The sequence below is a fragment of the Polistes dominula genome, unplaced genomic scaffold (assembly GCF_049000335.1).
Source record: "Polistes dominula isolate Pdom_NZ unplaced genomic scaffold, Pdom_raw_medaka contig_82, whole genome shotgun sequence".
NCBI classification, from domain to species: Eukaryota; Metazoa; Arthropoda; class Insecta; order Hymenoptera; family Vespidae; genus Polistes; species Polistes dominula.
In genome coordinates, this window is record NW_028301046.1 from 2,866,165 (window position 1) to 2,884,945 (window position 18,781).

Consider the following 18,781-nt stretch of genomic DNA (forward strand, 5'->3'; position numbering starts at 1 on the left):
AACACACGTGGACAAAGATGTGGGTTTGATGAGATTCTTTGGTGAGATTGTTTTTTAATGAAAACAAAATAAAAATAAGAGAAGAAGAAAAATCTTGTTTGAATCTTTTGTTGTACGTTGTGTAGGTGGTATATGAGAGAACGTCGACGAAGTTAGAAAGACGCGAAAAACACAACGTGTAACAACTGTTCTGAGGTTACATCGGACAAAGGAGTATAACACGGTTAGACGAGTGTGGGTCGAGGTGGATGGAGTGCGGCCAAGAAGAAGGAGAGACATACACACATACACGTAGAATAGCAGTATGAGTATATAGGAGTTCACTGAAAGCGAGGGAGGAGGAGGAGGAGGAGGAGGAGGGAGGGATCAAGCGGCTTAGGGGCGTGAAGGTTTTAGACGAGGAGGTAGCTAGAGTCGGAAGGAGGGAAAGAGGGAAGGAAGGAGTCGGAAGTACCCTCGTGTCGAGAGGAGATTCTAAGTGCTCTCTTGAGAGACGACGACGGAAAGAGAGATAGTTGAAGAGGCGAAAGAAAGACTTTGTGTGTATTTATGGTGTATGTATGTGTATATATATATATATGTGTGTGTGTGTGTATAAGAGAAAGAAAAGAAAGAAGAAAAGGAAGAAAAAAGATGGGCGAGGCTCTGAACGAGATGACATTGGGTGGACGAAGAAGAGAACTAAAAGCGTGATAGAAGATGGTTACAATTCCTTCTAGCTCACGATTCTGTCAGTGTGAAGGTACTCTAGCACTGATACGTAGAAAGGTATATACAGGCCGAGGAGGACATCAACGCGAGTACCGTAGCGAGGTCAAGATCGGGACTTAAGCACGATCGTTTGCGTCATCCTTGGCTTTCCAGTCACGGAATACGTATTTCGTTCTAGCGTTGAGAGCACTAGGAAACCGTCGATGACCGTTTTCGATTTAGAATCGCATTACTTTCAAAGTATATATATATATACGTATGTAGCTACGTATCAAGAAGACGATGATCAATGCCAAAAGTATTTTGTTCGTACTTATAATAGTTGATTCACCAAGAGGATCAAACTAACTTAGGGGGATCTATCGTCTTACATTCTCACGAGATGCCGTCTCTTGATACAATAAAAAAATAAAACAAGTGTGGTTGAGCAAAACGATATCACGAAAACACGATAAGTAAACGTTTATTTTATTCGAAGAAAGGAATTGGCCCTTCTTGTTTTTCTTTGATATATACGATCGTATTCGAGTAAATTAGATTCTCATAAGAGAAGCAGGAAACACGCGAGACACCGAGCCAGCAATTTTTGTAAGTCGACACCACGACGCTTAGTTAAGACGAAGTTTGTAACGAGAGTATTTTCTTGGAATCCTTCAACGAAATGAATATTTCAAGATAATAGAACGATTAACGCGATACATACATATATATGATTAAATATGATTATTGACATAATAATACTTTGATTAGATTAAAAAAGCATACCTCCGTTAGGTTTGAGATCATCTGGTTGACCTCGATGAAGGTCCGGCTTGGTCAACATCGAAAGAGGATGAGCCGCAGAACCTCCGGGAGTTGCTGTTGCACCTTGGGTCAAACCTAGACTCAAAAGGGTTGCGGACGCAGAACTTGGTACAGGAAGACCAGCTCCAGGTCCCAATCCTGGTAATCCGGAAATACCTGGGTGTGGTGCCATAGCTGCACCCGGTGGTATTTGATGTGCCTGCATTTGTTGAAGAAGCCTTGGCAAGTCAGGCCTTTGTTGCTGAAAATATCAGAAAAACATAACAGATGAACAACGATGCCGAAAAGAGATATTTTTGTGAGAATATTAAAAAAAAAATTGGTAGAAACGTGGATAGCAGAATGGAATTTGTTTGAACGATTATGCAACTAGTTGAAAAAACAAAAAAAAAACATAAAAAATCAAAATTTTCAAAGGTAACTCTTTGCTCGTGAACACTCAACTTCGTTAAAAATCTCTGTTTGAGAAACGTAAACTTCTATCTCTAACAGGTTGCACCGTACGAACGCATAAGCAAATAAATTCTCACGACAAATAGCTCGACGAGAGAAACGATATTAAAGGTAGATACGAGAGGCACGTTTTTTGCTTGTTTACGCGTTATAATTGATCAAACGATTTCATTTTTGTGCAAAAGGAAAATGCAAGAGCTTGGTAATTTGTTTGTTGAAAAAGTTGCGGAAGACCGCAACGGTGTGGTCGATGTATACTCCCATCCTCCTCTTGTACGAAGGACAAGTAACCGTTACCGGAGACCTTTGCCTTTTTCTTTTTCTATTTCTTCCAGCGTGGTTAAAATGGCGCGATGCTCGTGATGTATAAAACGACTTGTCGCACAAACTCGAGAAACTTTAAATAACCGAAGCTTTCCAACGCGGAAAAGGGCAAAACTGGGGAAATAAGAGAAAGAAGGAAAAGCGAGGTAGAAAGAGCATTAGATTTATACGGTCACTTGCAGCGAACGTCACCAAAAACTTTGTTCGAAAGCGCGAAGCTCCTTTCTCGTCGGTAGTTGCCTCGTTAATTCGTTCCTTTTCTCTCTTTCCGTGCTTGGTGTCGAGTCATTTTTAGTTAACAGACAAGTTGTAAAGCTCTTCAAGGGGTGTTTTAACGGTTCGTGAATCTCGGACGAAATGCGAACGGGAACAGGGATAGAAATAGAGAAACGCTAAAGTAGGAAATGGTAGTAATGGTAGTGGTAGTGATAGTGGTAGTGGTGGTGGCGACGAGGGTTAAACCGCGTCACGTACAATCCTTGGAGAGAATCTTTCATCTCTCTCGTTATCTCTTTCTATCTGTATATCTCTCTTTGCTTGTACGGTATACACGTGTTAAGGCAGACCCCGGCGAATATTCCTGAGAGTAGTTTGCCGAGATAATTAAATGGCTTAACGATATAATAACCTTGCGTCGAGCGGCTGTCTGAGCAGAACCACCCACAAAACACGCAAATAGAGAAGAGGGAGAGCGACATGTATGCACGGGCATACCGTCGTCGTGTCGACGAACGGGGATGATGGTAACTCTCGGTGAAGTGTGAGAGAGAGAGAGAGAGCACCACTTCGAGTTGGAAGAGAAGATGCTCTTGCAAACGTTGCTGCAGATTTGGTAAAGCCGGAAGCCCCGAGGAAACGTTCCTCAAGTTTCTACTCTCTGCAGCGATAATAATACTGAGAACCTGAAGCTGCCTCACCTACAGTCTACCATCTCTCTCTCTCTCTCTTTTTCTCTTTCCCAATCTCCACTTATATTTTGCTTCTTTTATTTAAAGAGAAAAGCAGAGATGAGAACAAATCGTTGCCTAATCTTTGCACGAAGATTATTATTATTATTCTAGCAACTGCAATTAAAATTCCATGAGAACATCGACTTTTAAATAAAAATAAGTTGGGGCAGAGCTTAGAAAAAAAAAAAATTTGTTCTAATCGTGATACACTTGAATTTTGTTCTCCCCCCTTTCCTCCTTTTTCTCGCTCTTTGAACAAGAGAAAGAACAGAAGTAGACACATCGAAGAAGAGGCTCGAAATTCCTCGTGCACCTGCATCCATTGCCAGTCTCGTCCTCAGCACTTTTCATCAGAGTCGCTACTTGCTGACTCGGCTAACCGTGAAGATTGTGCTGAAGGACCGTAGGAGATCGTCTTAACCTTCTTCCATATCACGCGTCGTTGCCGGCTGAAAAGCATCCTCCAGCCTTGCTTGCGACTTGTCGACGACGACCAAGCCGAGAATGGCTCTTGGTGACGCTCGTCATTTTTTTCTTCTTCTTCTTCTTCTTCTTCTTCTTCTTCTTCTTCTTTCTATATATATATATATGTTTTTTTTTATATCCCTTTGTAAGTCATCTCGGTAGAAATTTTCAAGGAAAACAAAGATGAAATTATTTGGCTATATAAAACTATCTCCTCTTCATAATAACCAGACTCGAGTCACTACTTAAACATATTTATTTACTTTGACATTTTTAAAATGAATTAAAAATACTCTACTACTATTGGATAAAATATTTGGCAGATCGATTTTATACGAACATCCTGGAATAAGTCCAATCATTTGCACAGTATCAATTAAAAGGGGTAAGTTACTGAAAGGGTTGTAGAAGTGAGTCTCAACTTTTCCGTTCGATCTGCTTGTGGCCAGTTAAGAGAAAGAGATAAAGAGGAAGAGAGAGAGAGAGAGAGAGAGAGAGAGAGAAACTGGAGATGAGAGGGTGGAGGAATAAAACGAGGTTGAGATGGAGCGAGTTAAGGCGCAGAGAATCCTGGGATCCTGCTAAGGATTTGCCGCACGTACCCCGACAACGCCGCGGATCCATGGTAGTTTCGAGAGGGATGAGGGTGGGATGAGAGAGGGACGAGGGGACGGGGTAAGGAAGAACGGGGCAAAGAGGGTAGTAGGTAGGAATGCTGATTAGTTGGTGCTCGTGCGCCATAACACTATAACCTATCCGGTCTGGAAACCGGCAGGAAGACTCACTGTAAGATTCGAGTTGGAGTTGGCTGAGAAAGAGGAAGAGGAAGATGTGGAGAAGTCGAAGAAGGAAGAGGAGGAAAGGGGAGGGAAGGGAAGGAAAAGGGAAGGGAAAGAAAGGAGGTGGAGGTGATGCTGCTGGTGATGCTGCTGTTGCTAGTGGTTGTGATGGTGATGGTGATGGTAGTGGTGGTACTTGTGGAAAGAGAAGGTGGAGACGAAGGCGGAGGAAGAGAGTCGAGAGAAGCCGGCGGCTTAATAGGGAGGAAATTGAGTGCTCGAGCAATATTGAGGAGGATTTCGGATTCGCCAGGATCGTATCCATCCGTCCGCTTTCGGATTCCTCGAGCGTGCATCGGCTTCCTCTTACTATCGTTCAGTGGTTCTCATTTGGTTTTCTACATCAACGAATTTCTAATATTTTTCCTATATATTTCTTATATATATATATATATAGGCTAATTTTTGGAAATTTGTTTGATTCATCTTACGTTATATAGAAGAATGATTGTGGATAAACAAAATAATATAAGCAATTAGATAATACATAGAACACAACCGGTCGCTATCTAAATCTCTCGAATTACGCGTTTATTTATCGAGGATAATAATGCGATCCTTGCATTGATTCACGTTTACCTTGGACTATCCCTCTATACATCGGCCAATACGAAATACGATCCACACGAGCAAGCCGCAATTAACGTTTCACTCGTATGTACGAGCATGACGCGCTTTACGTCGGATATACGCTTTAATATCGTTTCAACGACGCTCGCTAGTAGATGCAATCATAATCAATAATATCATGCTGAGTGGCACACGTTGCGCAGATTAATTTATCCGCCATTGGCGCGTACTCACCCCGATAATAGCATTCAGCTCGGTCATGGTTACTTGCTTGGCTCTGTCAACAGCAGAGGCGACTTGCTGTTGATGTTCCTGAGAGAGGAAGGGTAGAATCTGGGCGATTATGGCGTTCAACCTCTTCGCTATCTCCGTCTGAAAAGAAAATCGGAAATGATAAGATATTTTTCGTTAGAATTACATTTCAAAAGTTATACAATCGTTCCGAGATTTTACAGGCAAATTATAGGAAGATCGAAGAGGGTAACGTACACACGTACGACCCTCTAAAAAAAATCTATACGAGATCATATAGAATCTTAAGTACGCTTTAAAACCGTGATAGTTAGGGCGAAGTAGGGATCATATAAAAGGAGGAACTGCAGATGGCAATGGTCCATAATTCTCGGAGAGTATTTGACAGTATCCTCCTCAAGCTGGAAAGAAATCAACGAGGACTAAATTGAACTCTTACGATATATATATATAGGTAATAATTGGAAAATTGCCCTCAACATGTACCGATCCGTTAGAGAGAAAAATAACCGACTGACTGATCAGTTGCTTTGGTTGTTCGTTCTGGATACGTCCGGAAATGAAAATCGACCAAAAACAGAGTACACACTTTCGGCGCCAATGCGCGATTGTTTATCTATGCGAAACCATCGGTCGATGATTTATAAAACGAATCGTTCGTTTTACGTTCACATATACACGTGTAGTCCAGATATACAGATGGACTTGTACTTTTGAAACGCTCTTCAAATAAAATGATTACGAACGAGCGTACGTGATATTTATTTACTCGCACGCTTCATCCCGGAAACGATAATACGAACAAATATATACTCGGAGCCCGTAGTCGAAACGTAATGACAAAATTTCTCTTTCATTGAAAATGAAAATCACCGGGTCGATGAAAACAGTCTGCTTACTACTACTACTATTACTACTACTACTACTACTACTACTACGATGTGTATCGTAATCGTTGCCACGGAGTTTGAAAAATTGAACAGATGCTGCTGCGGCGCGTAATTAGCGGACGCCCATGAGCGTCATCGTAAACATTTTTTTTTTCTTTTTCTCTTTATCTCACTTTTGCAAACACGGTTTTATAAAATTTCATAATTTATCAAAAGATAAAGTTTGCGTTAAACAACTTTTGATCGTTATATCGTTTAGCAACAAAATCTCTATTTAAGTTTGATCTTAAATAATACACACCTTTTATATATACAGATATATCATGTTTCCTTATAATTAACACGAAATTATTGGGCGCATTTAAAGCAGTAGAAAGAGAAAACGAAGAAGCTAACTTGTTTAATGTTAAAAACGATTAGACAGCAATGTACGGCAACGCTTAATGCGACTCATAAAAGAGAAGAAGGGTGTATAAAGGCTTGCTCGACTACTGGGCGGTATAAACGTAAAATCCTTATAGAGTTTCTCTAACTCTTTATATCTGTCTCACTTTCTCTCACTCTCCCTCTTCCAATTCTCGTTTCCTCTTCGTCTTGGTTGCCATTGCCGACGGCACTAATTTTCACTGCCGCTTAAACGAGTCTCGGATGTTAATTGAAATATCGTGGCCACTAAAATTCTTGGCAAGTTTCCCTTTCCATAACCGAAAGCACGATGCCAGACAAATGGAACGGGGAGGAGACGTTGAAGTACGAGAAGGAGAGAGAGAGAGAGAGGGATCGTACAGATAAGAGCGCGAAAACCAGCCCAGGGAGGATAAAGCGAGAAAAAAAAATACACATACACATGTACACATAGATGTTTTAATTACCCGTCGCCTTCGAAGTGCCAGTCATTAAGCCACTAATTATAACGTACGCGAAAATGAGTCGAGCCATCCGCGAACATCGCATATGAAAGTGAACGACGGACATAGAGAGGGGTTGGAATGGGGAGGGAGGAAGAGAGAAGAAGAGATGTGAACGTAGCTCGCAAACTCTATACATATGCATGAGAGCTTGCACTCTACTACGACTACTACTACTACTACGGCGTTGACGTTGATGAACGGAACTTTTTGTTTCGGTCACCCAACCCCTCCCACATCCCACCCTTACGTCGTTCTCCTTTCCGCGAGTCTTTAAAAAGAAGCCTTAACTCGATAGTAGCTCTCACCCTTCTAGTCAACAAATTTCATCGATTATGAAATTTATGCTCTGTGGAATACGTAATTAAAATGAAGTAGTCCCCGTATTCGCTTTCATCGTAGTAGTTTCCTGGGTCACGGACAAACGCTTGAAGAATATAAAAATGTCGTTCGTGCAAGTAAGTCGCAAATACGAACTTCTTTTCATCAACTAACCCTTACATTATATCTCGCGTTCTCGTTTTCTTTACTTGAATGTTTTTTTTTTCTTGTTTCAGGTTGGTACTTTAGAATCTACGAATATCTCTAGAGAACGTGTTTTCTACGCTTGAAATCATCTTCAAGAATAAAACGTTGATATAAAGCACGACGCTGTCACGAGGTGCAACCCCATCATCATCTGCAATAGCTGCTGCAGCTCGTAGTAGCATATCGCGAATGAGATTCCGGTAGATAGGTGGAGGTGGGGGGGGGAAGGAAAGGCTTGGGAAAATTGTGGAATAAAGGGATGAATGACTTGTTCTAGAAAAGGGAAGAGGCGATAGAAAGAAAACGAGAAAATGATGAGGAGAGAAAGAGAGAAAACCCGACCCGTTGGAGACGTAATTGCGTTGCTGAGAAGTTTTCCCTGGGTGAGAGAGGTAGCCAAGAAAATAATGAATGGGGATGGATGCTTTACGAAGGGTGGCTCCTGCGAGAGAGAGAGAGAGAGAGTTAAAGAGGAAGAGGAAGAAGAAAAGATAAAGCGTGGAAGAGGAATAGACAAAAAGATCTCGGAGGGTAAGTTTGGGTTCTGTGGGTTCTCATTGTCCTGGATTTCACACCGGCTATATGAAAATCTCTTCTTTCGGAATGAATTTTTCTCTTCCAAGCCAAATTGGACCACGAAGATTGCTGGTCCGAGTCCACTCATCCTTCCTTCCTTCCTTTTCCTCCAGGCTAACGGTTCTTTGTTTGAAGTAATACGACTGACGGAATTACTCGTTAAAATGTTCACAGTTATACGTTGTAGATACTTTTTATATAGAAAAGGGAAAGGGGTGTGAACAGAAATTTTGTACATTCGTGAAATCGTTGATATCGAATAATCGTGTTAATTATTTATATTATTTCGTCAGAGGATAATAACAAATAAAAATTAAATTTCAAAGAAAAGAGGAAATATTTCGTGTTAGATCGATCAAACATTAAATCGATGAACCGATAAAAAAGAAAATCCGACATGCAAATGGGAGAAATTTAAGCTTGGTTTTTCCACATATTATCTTTCCTATGTGTGTGTATGTGTTTCGCTCTTTCCGGAATTCAAGGAGCGTGGGAGGTGGGGTCGTGACACGTCGAGACGGAAGCATGGGTGCCCGAGCTCGTAATATCGCGAAAGCCGCAAGAAGCTCTCGCAAAGTGCTTCGTGTCTCTCTCTCTCTCTCTCTCTCTCTCTCTTTCTCTTGCTCTCTTTCTCGAGTATGCTCATGTACTCAGCACCCACCATCGCATTAGCTCCATTGCGATCTGGCCCCCTTAGTGGCAACGGCAACCACACGAGAGAAAAAGAAAGAAAGAAAGAGATGCAATACAAGTTTGTATATGTGTGTATGTATGTATATGGTAGAGCGTGCGAGCGCACGCACGTACAAACGCTCTCGGGTACCTTTCGTATGTATTATAGAGGGGTATATATACCTGAAAGCTGGCAGCAACACTCTTGGCATAAAAATGCAAAGCGACGAAGTGCCGCCGATAAAATTCTTCGCCTGTAAAACGGTGACGTGCATCGAATGCTCTTTCAGCTCCTCCCTCTCTCTTTCATCCGTTCCTTCTTTTTCTTTTTTCTTTTTTTCGTGCCTTCCTTCGTGCCACGATCTTCATCGTAACCTCAATGTTCTCTCTTCTCAATACGCATCGAGGAACTCAACGAATACCACACATTGTCATAGTTCTTAGCGAAATAGATAGGAAGAAAAAAGAAAATCAACTAAATAGGACTGAGAGAGAGAGAGAGAGAGAGAGAGAGAAAATAAAACAAATCGCAAGAGATAAGATACTCTATTCCGATTCGTGAGAGGTTAAATATCGAATTGGTAAGGGAAACACAGACATAGAGCAACTCATCCATAAAAGTCCTTAATTCGTTGGGCAACCACGCTATAATAACGGAGAAGTACGCTCTAGGTTGAGTGTATCTGGAAACATTTAATTGAAGGGTCAGCAACGAGTGTTCCGACGGAGCGAAAGTTTGCGGCAACAAAGCCACGCTCTGCTTCCTCTCTCTTACACTAGTACAGGATCGTCGGTAACACCGTTGCATCGAGAATAGGAAAGGGATAGAACGATTCTATGTATGTTTGGGTGTATATATGTATGGGCAGCGTGAGAAAGAGAGATAAAGCAACGCCTGCGCGCGCTCATAAAACGCCACGTTACTCGCTCTAACGAGTAAACCAACGACCACCACCACCACCACCACCACCACCACCACCACCACTCTAGCTCCATCACCGCCTCCGCCACCACCATCAGCAGCAGAGAGTAACACACCACTAGTTTCTCTCTCTCACACAACCACCACCACCACCATCACCGCCGTCGCCAATGCCTCCACCGCTAGCTCTCGTCGGACTTTCCTGGTATTATGCTGTACGAGCAAATAAACCGACGTGTTCGGCTAACTCCCTGGTTTCTGGTAAGCCCCTATACACTGGCTGCACTCGCTGTAAAGCCCGGCTAACGTCCGCGTGATTGCAATATTTCGCGGGTTGCGGAGAATACCGGATGTACGGCGTAGCTTATTCTCCTCCTCTATGTGAGAGTTCGCGTATATCCATGTACGAGTGTGTCTACTACGTTAAGGTACCTTTTCGTGCACACACACTACGCGAACTTCACATGTGGGGATTCTCTATGCGATGGAATAACCCCTATACTCTCACTCTCCTCGTTGAAAACTCTACGTCGAACATTGTCCATCGTAATGCGGCCGACGCTCGGCAACAGAAGTTAGATTTAATCAATTTGCCTTCTCCCTAATGAACGATCAGTTTACCTATTCCGAAAACCCGACATATACCTAACTACCTACCACGATGATCGCAAATTGTCCCATTAAATCCTTCGTCGTTTCGTTGATATTTCTTCTCTTATTTCTTTCTATATTTAGTCAGTTTAATCTAATGGAAACCAATTAATGTTAATATTTATATCGATGGTGGTAGTGTATATATCTAAAGAAAAACGTATAAATATGTGGGGATATACTTTTAGTTGAAACGAGTCAAAATTTCAACGGGTTTCTGGTTCAGACGATATTCTCTTGCATGACGTACGTACATACGTACGTATTACATAGGTGGGCAGGATTTATGGGACAGGGGGATGAGGGGGTGTCGTGTGATCTCACGGAGATGACTCGTAGCGATGGTGTAGTGTAGTAGAGAGAGAAAGAGAGAGAGAGAGAGAGAGAGAGAGAGAGAGCAGGCTGCCAGGCAACCGCGTCGAAAATTGCTCGTATAAATATTAGAACTCGCTATTGTCATTCGGTTAATTTTCCGCGGTGCTGCTTGTCGGAAGAGAGACAGATAGATCGTAAAAGAGAGAGAGAGAGAGAGAGAGAGAAAGAGAGATATGCGATGGGATGGACGAGCCTGAGGGATAGTGGTGGAAAAGGTGGTCGGGACAAACTACCCCTCGATGGAATTTTATGCGCTTGGTGCTTTCGATGCTGCAAACCGTGCTCGCTCGCTCGCTCCACTCGCGTCACATTTCGTTTCAGTGTGGACATTGTTCGGTCAGTTTTCTCTCTCACTTTCTCTCACACTCTTTTTCCATCTATCCCTTTCTACCCCTCTCGTGTCATCGGTTTGCCTCTGGGCTTTTCGTCCGTGCACCGTGGAAAAATGACGAAGCTCCCGTCGACTCGCTAAATGTCGACTTGCTAACGAATTATTTTAACCGACGTAAAATCGGAAATATCGCTCTATCGTATATATGAGTTTCTATCTATAGACGTGCGTGAACGAGTCATCGTCCCTTCATTTGCAAATTGAAAATCAAAATCGTTTCGACGATATGGAAGTAGATTGTGGATAAAAAACAAAAAAGTAAAAAACGAATTACACGATTTTGCAATTTATTTTAATAATAATAATAATAATAATAATAATAATAATAATAATAATTTCATTTTATCTTCATCATTTTCCTACTCTATCTTTTTCATAAATGATACATAGTATTCTCGGATCGGTAAGTTATGCGAAATCTCGTTCCTAATTCCGACCATGTCTATGCCAGTTATTGGAACGAAAGGTGCGAACGATGGTGGTCTCACCGCGAATTTGTGCTATGGAGGGCAATGGTTGGTAAAGTGGGCTGCGAATGCGCGTGGGTGAGCAGAGAATTAAAGAGAGAGAGAGAGAGAGAGAGAGAGAGAGAGAGCAAGAGAACGTGTAATTGCGAACAGGACGATGACACGTTCGGCAACGCGTTTTTCTGCCGACGTGAGATTTTCTACTCTTTGTTTTTTTCCATCGAAACTTTAAACTCCCCCTTCGTCCTCTCTACACACACCGTTTTTGCGTCATGGAAAAGAGAGAAAGAGGAGATACGCGTTCGTTCAGTCCACTTAATTATTTTAACATTTAAATAACGGGCAATCAGTCCCATTCGTTCGTCTACTCTGGGCTCTCGTGTAATTAAATTATAATTACAGGATCGTCGAAACGAGCGCGCGAAAATCATTAACGTCGACCCTCTCTCACTGCGTGTCCGGAAAAACTGGTCGACTAACAACCGACCAACGGTAATATCCGTTTTGTGTGTTAGCACATCGATCGGGTTTTACAGTGAGAGAGAGAGAGAGAGAGAGAGAGAGCGTAGCACGGCAGTGCCGGGTGTTCGCGAATAATTTCCGATATCCTTTTGCAACGTGAAATTTATTAAGACAATCTCGACTAACTCAACCGAGATACGAGAGTCGCGGTATACTTGTCCGCAAAGCCATCTCGCGACGTATAACGGGGTGGTGGCAGAAGGAGGAGGGGATACACACCTATAAACTTAGGTACCGTCGTAGAAGGCGAATTGCTCGAGGGTATATAAATTTCAGCCACGACTAAACGCCCGCAGTTTCCAAAGTTAAACAGCTGCGACGAGAAATCTTACCGCCCACCGATATCTACACGCTTATATACAAACTTCCATACATATAAGGATATATACATATACATAGCGTATATTTCGCTAGCATGGAAATTAAGATATCATGCCAAGATTACAAATCTCCATGCAAAACGCGAACGTAACTCGATTAGTTTGATTAAATCGTAACCTCGATCTTTCCTTCATTCGTTAACGATTCCTATCTTCTTTTCTTCTTCTTTTTTTTTTTTTTTTTTAAGTAAAAAGTTCAAGGAAGCTGCAATAATAAGAGAGAGAGAAAGAGAGAGATAGAAATAAGATGAAAGAAAAGTGATGAAAAATCGTTTTCAAAGAGGAACCGATCAAGGAGAGGGAACTTTTGCATGGAAGAAAACGAACGAATGGGAACGAAATGTGGAACGAAAAAAAAAAAAGTACTAAAAAACAAGATTCGATTGCTTCTTCTGGATCAAACGATTCCTTCGAGGAAGAGTGCACAGCAGCAGCAGCAGCAGCAGGCAATGGCAGAACTGCCTTGGATCGATGACGAACGAATTGTAAAGGACGAATAGAAGCTTACACGAAGGCGTGCGCGCGCGCGCATTCGCGAGGAGAGGAAAGGAAAGGGGCTGTACATACATAGACCGAGTATTGGTGTAGTATTAGCAATGCTGCTAGGCAGTAGTAGTAGTAGTAGTAGTGGTAGTAGTGATGGTCTTTGGGGGTTCGTGCCGAGGCAGCCACCGAAGACGAAGAGCAATCGACAATGCAGAGGAGGGCCGGCCATTATGTGCGAACGTTCGAGGGTAAACAGGCTGCAATCAATTCCGGGGGTTCATCGTGGTTGCTGCTTCGTGGAGTGGGCTGACTTGAAGTGGTCGCCGTTTAGAGAACGTAGACACCCCTCGTACGTGTGCACCAACGTCTATACCCACACCCTCTTCTGCTTTCAACGGAGAAAGATGGGAAAAGAGGGAGAGAGAGAGAGAGAGGGGGAAGAAAGGAGATAGAGTAAGGAGAAGGGTTTAGATATAGCAAGTCTTCTACTACTACACAGACGAACACCTACGTAGAAGCGCGCTACTCTCACCTGCAAATCTTTTTCCATCAACGAGTTGCATTACAATCGCGAATACGAGACGACGAACGGCTAAAGGTAGAATGCAGAGAGTGATAGGTAGATGATGGTAGGAGGGAGAAAGAGAGAGAGAAGATGGGAAGTGAAGTGGGCCTAGTACGAGGTCGGGAATGAAGACGGAAGAAGGAGCGATGGAGGAGGATAAGTGGCCACTCGAGCTTCACGGCCGAGAGGAAGCAAAGGAGGGTAAGAGAAAGAGCAGGGGAAGTTGGAGGATGAGGAAGAGGTGGAGAATCCAGCAGACGGCAAAAGATCAGGATGTTTGGATGTTTGAACGTCGGAGTGCTGTCTCAGCACTCGAATATTCGTCTCTCTCTCTCTCTCTCTCTATGTGTATATATATAATATATATATAGTTATATATATATACTCTTCTCTATTCAAGTGGCTCGACCCCCCGTGATACTTTGATACACCGGGTGTCCGTCGGCGTATCGACCTTCTCGTTGACCGAAACAAATCGGTGCTTTTGTGAAGGAACTGAATTTATCGGCATACTTCGAGGAGTATAAAAATATGTATGGCAAAAAAAAAAAAAGTAAAATAAAATTAATAAGCAACAAATTCAATTCAGATTTCAATTAAAAAATGAAAGATAAAATATGAAAGTAAACAAATGATAATGTTGAAACGTTTAGAACGATCGAGTAAAATCAATGGTAGTTTAATAAGGCTTACACGATGTACAGAGAATCCTTGGCTCTTGTACGGACAAGCTGAGCTTGCCAGCGTAGGCGGTGGTTACTCGAGAACGTCGATTACCTTCGAGTATCTAATTACTTGTCTGCTTCCCCTCCCCTCTTCTACCTCTTTCAATTCTACTCTTACCACAGGGGTGTTCAGAAGTCGTCTTCCTAGTAATCTTCCTCTTCGTCGCCTTTTCGAAAGAGAACGAGAGAACGATCGATCAACGTGTTAGTGGGTTACAGCCGGCAAATAAGCGCCACTCAGGATATTAGACGCAGCAGAGAGAGAATGAGAGAGTAAGAAAGAGAGAGAGAGAGAGAGGTAGGATCGCGAGAGGTTCTACCGTTGCCAGCAGCCAATAACAACGGGGTTGGCTTCGCCCAGCTATTAGGAAGGATGTACCCGGTAGGTGTTAGGAGGGAAGCTTGCTAAGGCTGCCAAGAGATTGCCGAGTTACGAAGACACTCTCCCGAGCGTTACGAGGTCGTATCGCTGTTACGGCATTCCTAATTGGTCGTTTATATACGGCTGCTCGTTTACTCGGAGACTCTGTCGTGCCGTATTCCACTGGCTTCCCTCTCAACGTTTCTATGCTCTTATAATAACGTTTCCATCTTGACGGCTGGAAACTCCATTAAAGGAGTAACAACTCTATCTCGAAATTTCAAAATCTGAATTTGTTTACAAATCTACTACTAGAAGGATGCTTTAAGTTTGTTAGGTACTTAGATACTCAACTAGTAGAATATCGAGACCAATCTCTATCCCCACCTCCGATCTCTTTGGACTTTGAACAAACATTTTCAAACGAAACTCGTGCAAAGATTCTCCTACTCGTATTCGGTGTACACGGAATACCTAGTCAAACAATCACCAGCAATAGAGGTATAGTATATATATATATATAGATATATATATATATAGCTGTATAGGAGAACTGATGGACGAGTTCGCGGCGTTTTGACCGCAAGCGAGCGAGTAGTTTCGATCGACTAAAGAGAAAGGGACGAAGATATAGTCGAGGAAAGGGGGTGAGAGATAGAGAGAGAGAGAGAGATGGTACGGTCTGTTGGCGATCCTGGCCGCAAACACGAACAACGATACATTCGTGTGTAGAGGTACCGTGGGCACTCTCTGGTCGAGACGATGCGAGGCCAGCAGAGACCACTAAGCCCACCTGATATATCCTACCCTCTTACTCTCTCTCTCTCTCTCTCTCTCTCTCTCTCTCTCTCACTCTTGTACACACTCCAATGCACTCACCCTCGCACCAAGCCCTTTCCTTTGCACCGTGGGCCAGGCGGCCGCTTTCGAACCACAAGCCGCAACGGACTACTGCCTTGATTAAACGCGCCATAGACCGCCATTATCGCTGATTGCGCTAAACATTAACGGACTAGCCGCCAGAGCCGACCTGTATCTCCTCGCTCTACACTTTGGCCTCTCGATTTCGAGTGAGAGTACGTTATCCCTTCGCTCGTGTTACAGATTATTGCCGATTAAATCGATTTCAAGTGTTCTAATATGAATCGTATCTGCTAGAAGATTATATAATTAAATGTATTTACAAATATCTTTCTATAATATGGAATATATTCCACGGGTGTTTGTTTAATTTAAAAAGAAAAAAAATTATTTACTTACATTTATTTTGACAGATAAATAAACAAACATAAAGAAAGGGAAAGTCATTGAAACGTCGTTGTTCGAAAGAAAGAAAAAAAAAAAAATGCAGCGAGAAGTGGTGGTTGTCGAGAATTGTATAAGACTCGTTTTCCATCTTAGTCGACGCAAATACGACCGCAGTAATTAACGCAGAGGCGCTGAAAACACGCTGCGGAATGATATCCGCTGTGCCACGAAGCGAGCAAATTAGTGCCGTGACTCCGAGCAAGAACACCCTTTCCCTGGCGCCCTCGTTAACTTTTCTATCCCTCTCTCTCTCTCTCTCTTTCACTCTCTCTCCTCCTACCTCTCGTATTCCTCTTATTCTCTTCCGACAGCCAGTCGCCTCAGGCTCGTTTGCACGACGACGACGACGACTACGAAGACGAGGATGAGGATGAGGATGAGGATGAGGACGAGGATGAGGATGAGGGCAAGGACGAGGACGAGGACGAGGACGAGGACGAGGACGAGGACGACAACATCGCTGCTGAGTCTCGAGGAGAATTCACATTGTGAACGGGACTTTACGAGCAGTAGCAGCAGCACACCGCACGCCCACCACCGAAATACCAAGGAATTATCGTCGACGAGCGACCCCTCGTAATTCCAGGATGAACATCGAGGAAAACAAGACCGTCCTGGAGGTTAGCCCACGGGATATAATTAACTTAGCGCACGGATAAAGCCCACCTGAGAGGAGGAAGAGGAGGAGAAGGAGGAAGAGGAGGATGTCTCGATTAATTGGAAAGTCTCGGCTGGTTTTGGCGGGATGATTAAATTCGCCTGATTTATCGCGAATAACAACAACATGCCTGGGCGCCACGCTTCAACGATAAATGTCGGATGATCGTCCTATCTCTATCTCTCTCTCTGATTACTTAAACGCGAATGGATTATCGCGCACGTGCCGCTAATTAAAGCTCGACTGATACACACATCAACTCCTATTATATCTATCTTTTTCCTTTATCTTCCTTTTTTTATATTTTTCTTACTTGTACGACATGACTCTTGAAAATTGTTAAATGTAAATCGATCTTAATATCATAGTAGGGAAAGGAAAACGATCGTATCCGTAGAAATAATATCCGTATCGTAAGAAACGCTGTATTCTCACTTTTATCGTCCCTTCGCTCGTCGTTTCGAGTTACGTATAATATATATATATATATATATATATATATATAGGTATATATGTACCTATCTCTGAAAAAGAGTTTTCTTATGGGATAAAGCGAAAAAAAAAGGAAGGGTAAGCGGCGATCTCTTAACGACTCCCCCGTGACTAAGGAGAAGGTCGGAGGGCGTTTGCCCTCTCGTTGATAGCCGGCATAACGCTAACATCGGGGCATCGATAAAAGTGTAAAGCAAAGAACATAAAGCGAAGGAAGGAAGGAAGGAAGGAAGGAGAGCTCGGAGACTGCCATTAGATACCTACAGCGTAAATAAGTCCGTGGTGGAGGATCCTTTGCTCTTTTCACAAGGGTATCGTTTCGTTAAATAAAATGGTACCTATCTATACATATATACCCCATTATATATTGTTTCGATGTAGAAATGAAATGATATTACACGTAATATCATTAAATGTGGGTAATTTGGCAACGGTAAAGAACAAAAAAAAGGAGACTCATAAAAAGGAAAAAACTTAAGCGTAGAAACCCCGTTCGCAAATTCGAAGTGAGGTAGAAATAAAGAAGGGAAAGAAGGTAGAAAGGAAGGAAGGAAGGAATGAAGGAAGGAAGGAAGGAAGAAAGACGAGGTTTTCACGGTGAGCGCAAAAGTGGGTAGGATTCCTCGTAAAAGTCGTGGGAACGATAAAAGCGATCCCCAACGCGCTTCCTAGGGGTAGTTACGAGACGTCCGAAGCTTAACGCGCGAAGAATATTTGGAATTGTGCGGTGATACCATTACCACCCCCGAAGGGTATTTCGAATAAGGACGAAGTAGCAGCAGCGTTGCAGCCCTCATTCTTAGTAGCCCTTACAGCAAAGTTAACGACCTACGACGACACAACGGTGTGTCGGGGGGATACTCCGGACTGGAAGAGCAAGAAATTTAAGTGCCCATTCGGAGAGGCGAGAATTAAGCGAGTCCCTACACTTTCCTCGTGTTTCTCGTTAAACGACTCCAAGTAGCAGAATATATATATATATAGATAGATAGTAATACTTCCTGAATCTTGAATTCGACATAAAAAGGAAACGACGAGAGATGAAAATTCATGCCGTTTACGTTGACGACACTCTTTGTCAACTTTTTCGTCAAAGCGTTTCGTCTTCCGATAACGATCGTGATAACCACCGTCATCGTCGCACTTCTTTTCCTCTTCTCTTTTACTTCATGTTCTTCATATCGTGGCAACCGAAAATGAACTCGACGGTAATTAAAAATCAGCGTGCGTTCTGTTCTTTATACTACCTCGGCTCAATAAAACACGTTTCGATTCGAGTTGGAGTTTCATTTTTTTTTTTTAGAAAAGTTCAAAGCCAGTTTTCTCGCATAGCTTAAACGAAATTTTCATAAAGGGGGTTGGTGGTGGTGCCACCTCCATATTTTCGTGATAGAACGAGTAGTTACGCGTCGAAGCCAATAGAGAGAAAGTTGGGAAAGAAAGAGAGAGAGAGAGAGAGAGAGAGAGAGAGAGAGAAACAAGAGAAAAAAAAGAAGGTGGGAGAGAAAAGTAGGGGATAACCTCGCAGGAAACGCA

At 42.8% G+C, this 18,781-nt stretch overlaps 1 protein-coding gene across 2 annotated transcripts in view; it reads right to left on the minus strand.

The window, feature by feature from the left end:
* LOC107074671 (protein groucho) overlaps positions 1 to 18,781 on the minus strand; it is a 96,506-nt gene that overhangs the window by 25,456 nt on the left and 52,269 nt on the right. For both annotated transcript variants that reach the window (XM_089175287.1, XM_015336329.2), the window contains exons 5-6: positions 5,351 to 5,488; positions 1,477 to 1,756 (exon numbers count right to left, since the gene is read on the minus strand). In XM_089175287.1, coding sequence (XP_089031413.1) covers positions 1,477 to 1,756; positions 5,351 to 5,488 — 418 coding nt within the window. The remainder of the gene's footprint in view (positions 1 to 1,476; positions 1,757 to 5,350; positions 5,489 to 18,781) is intronic.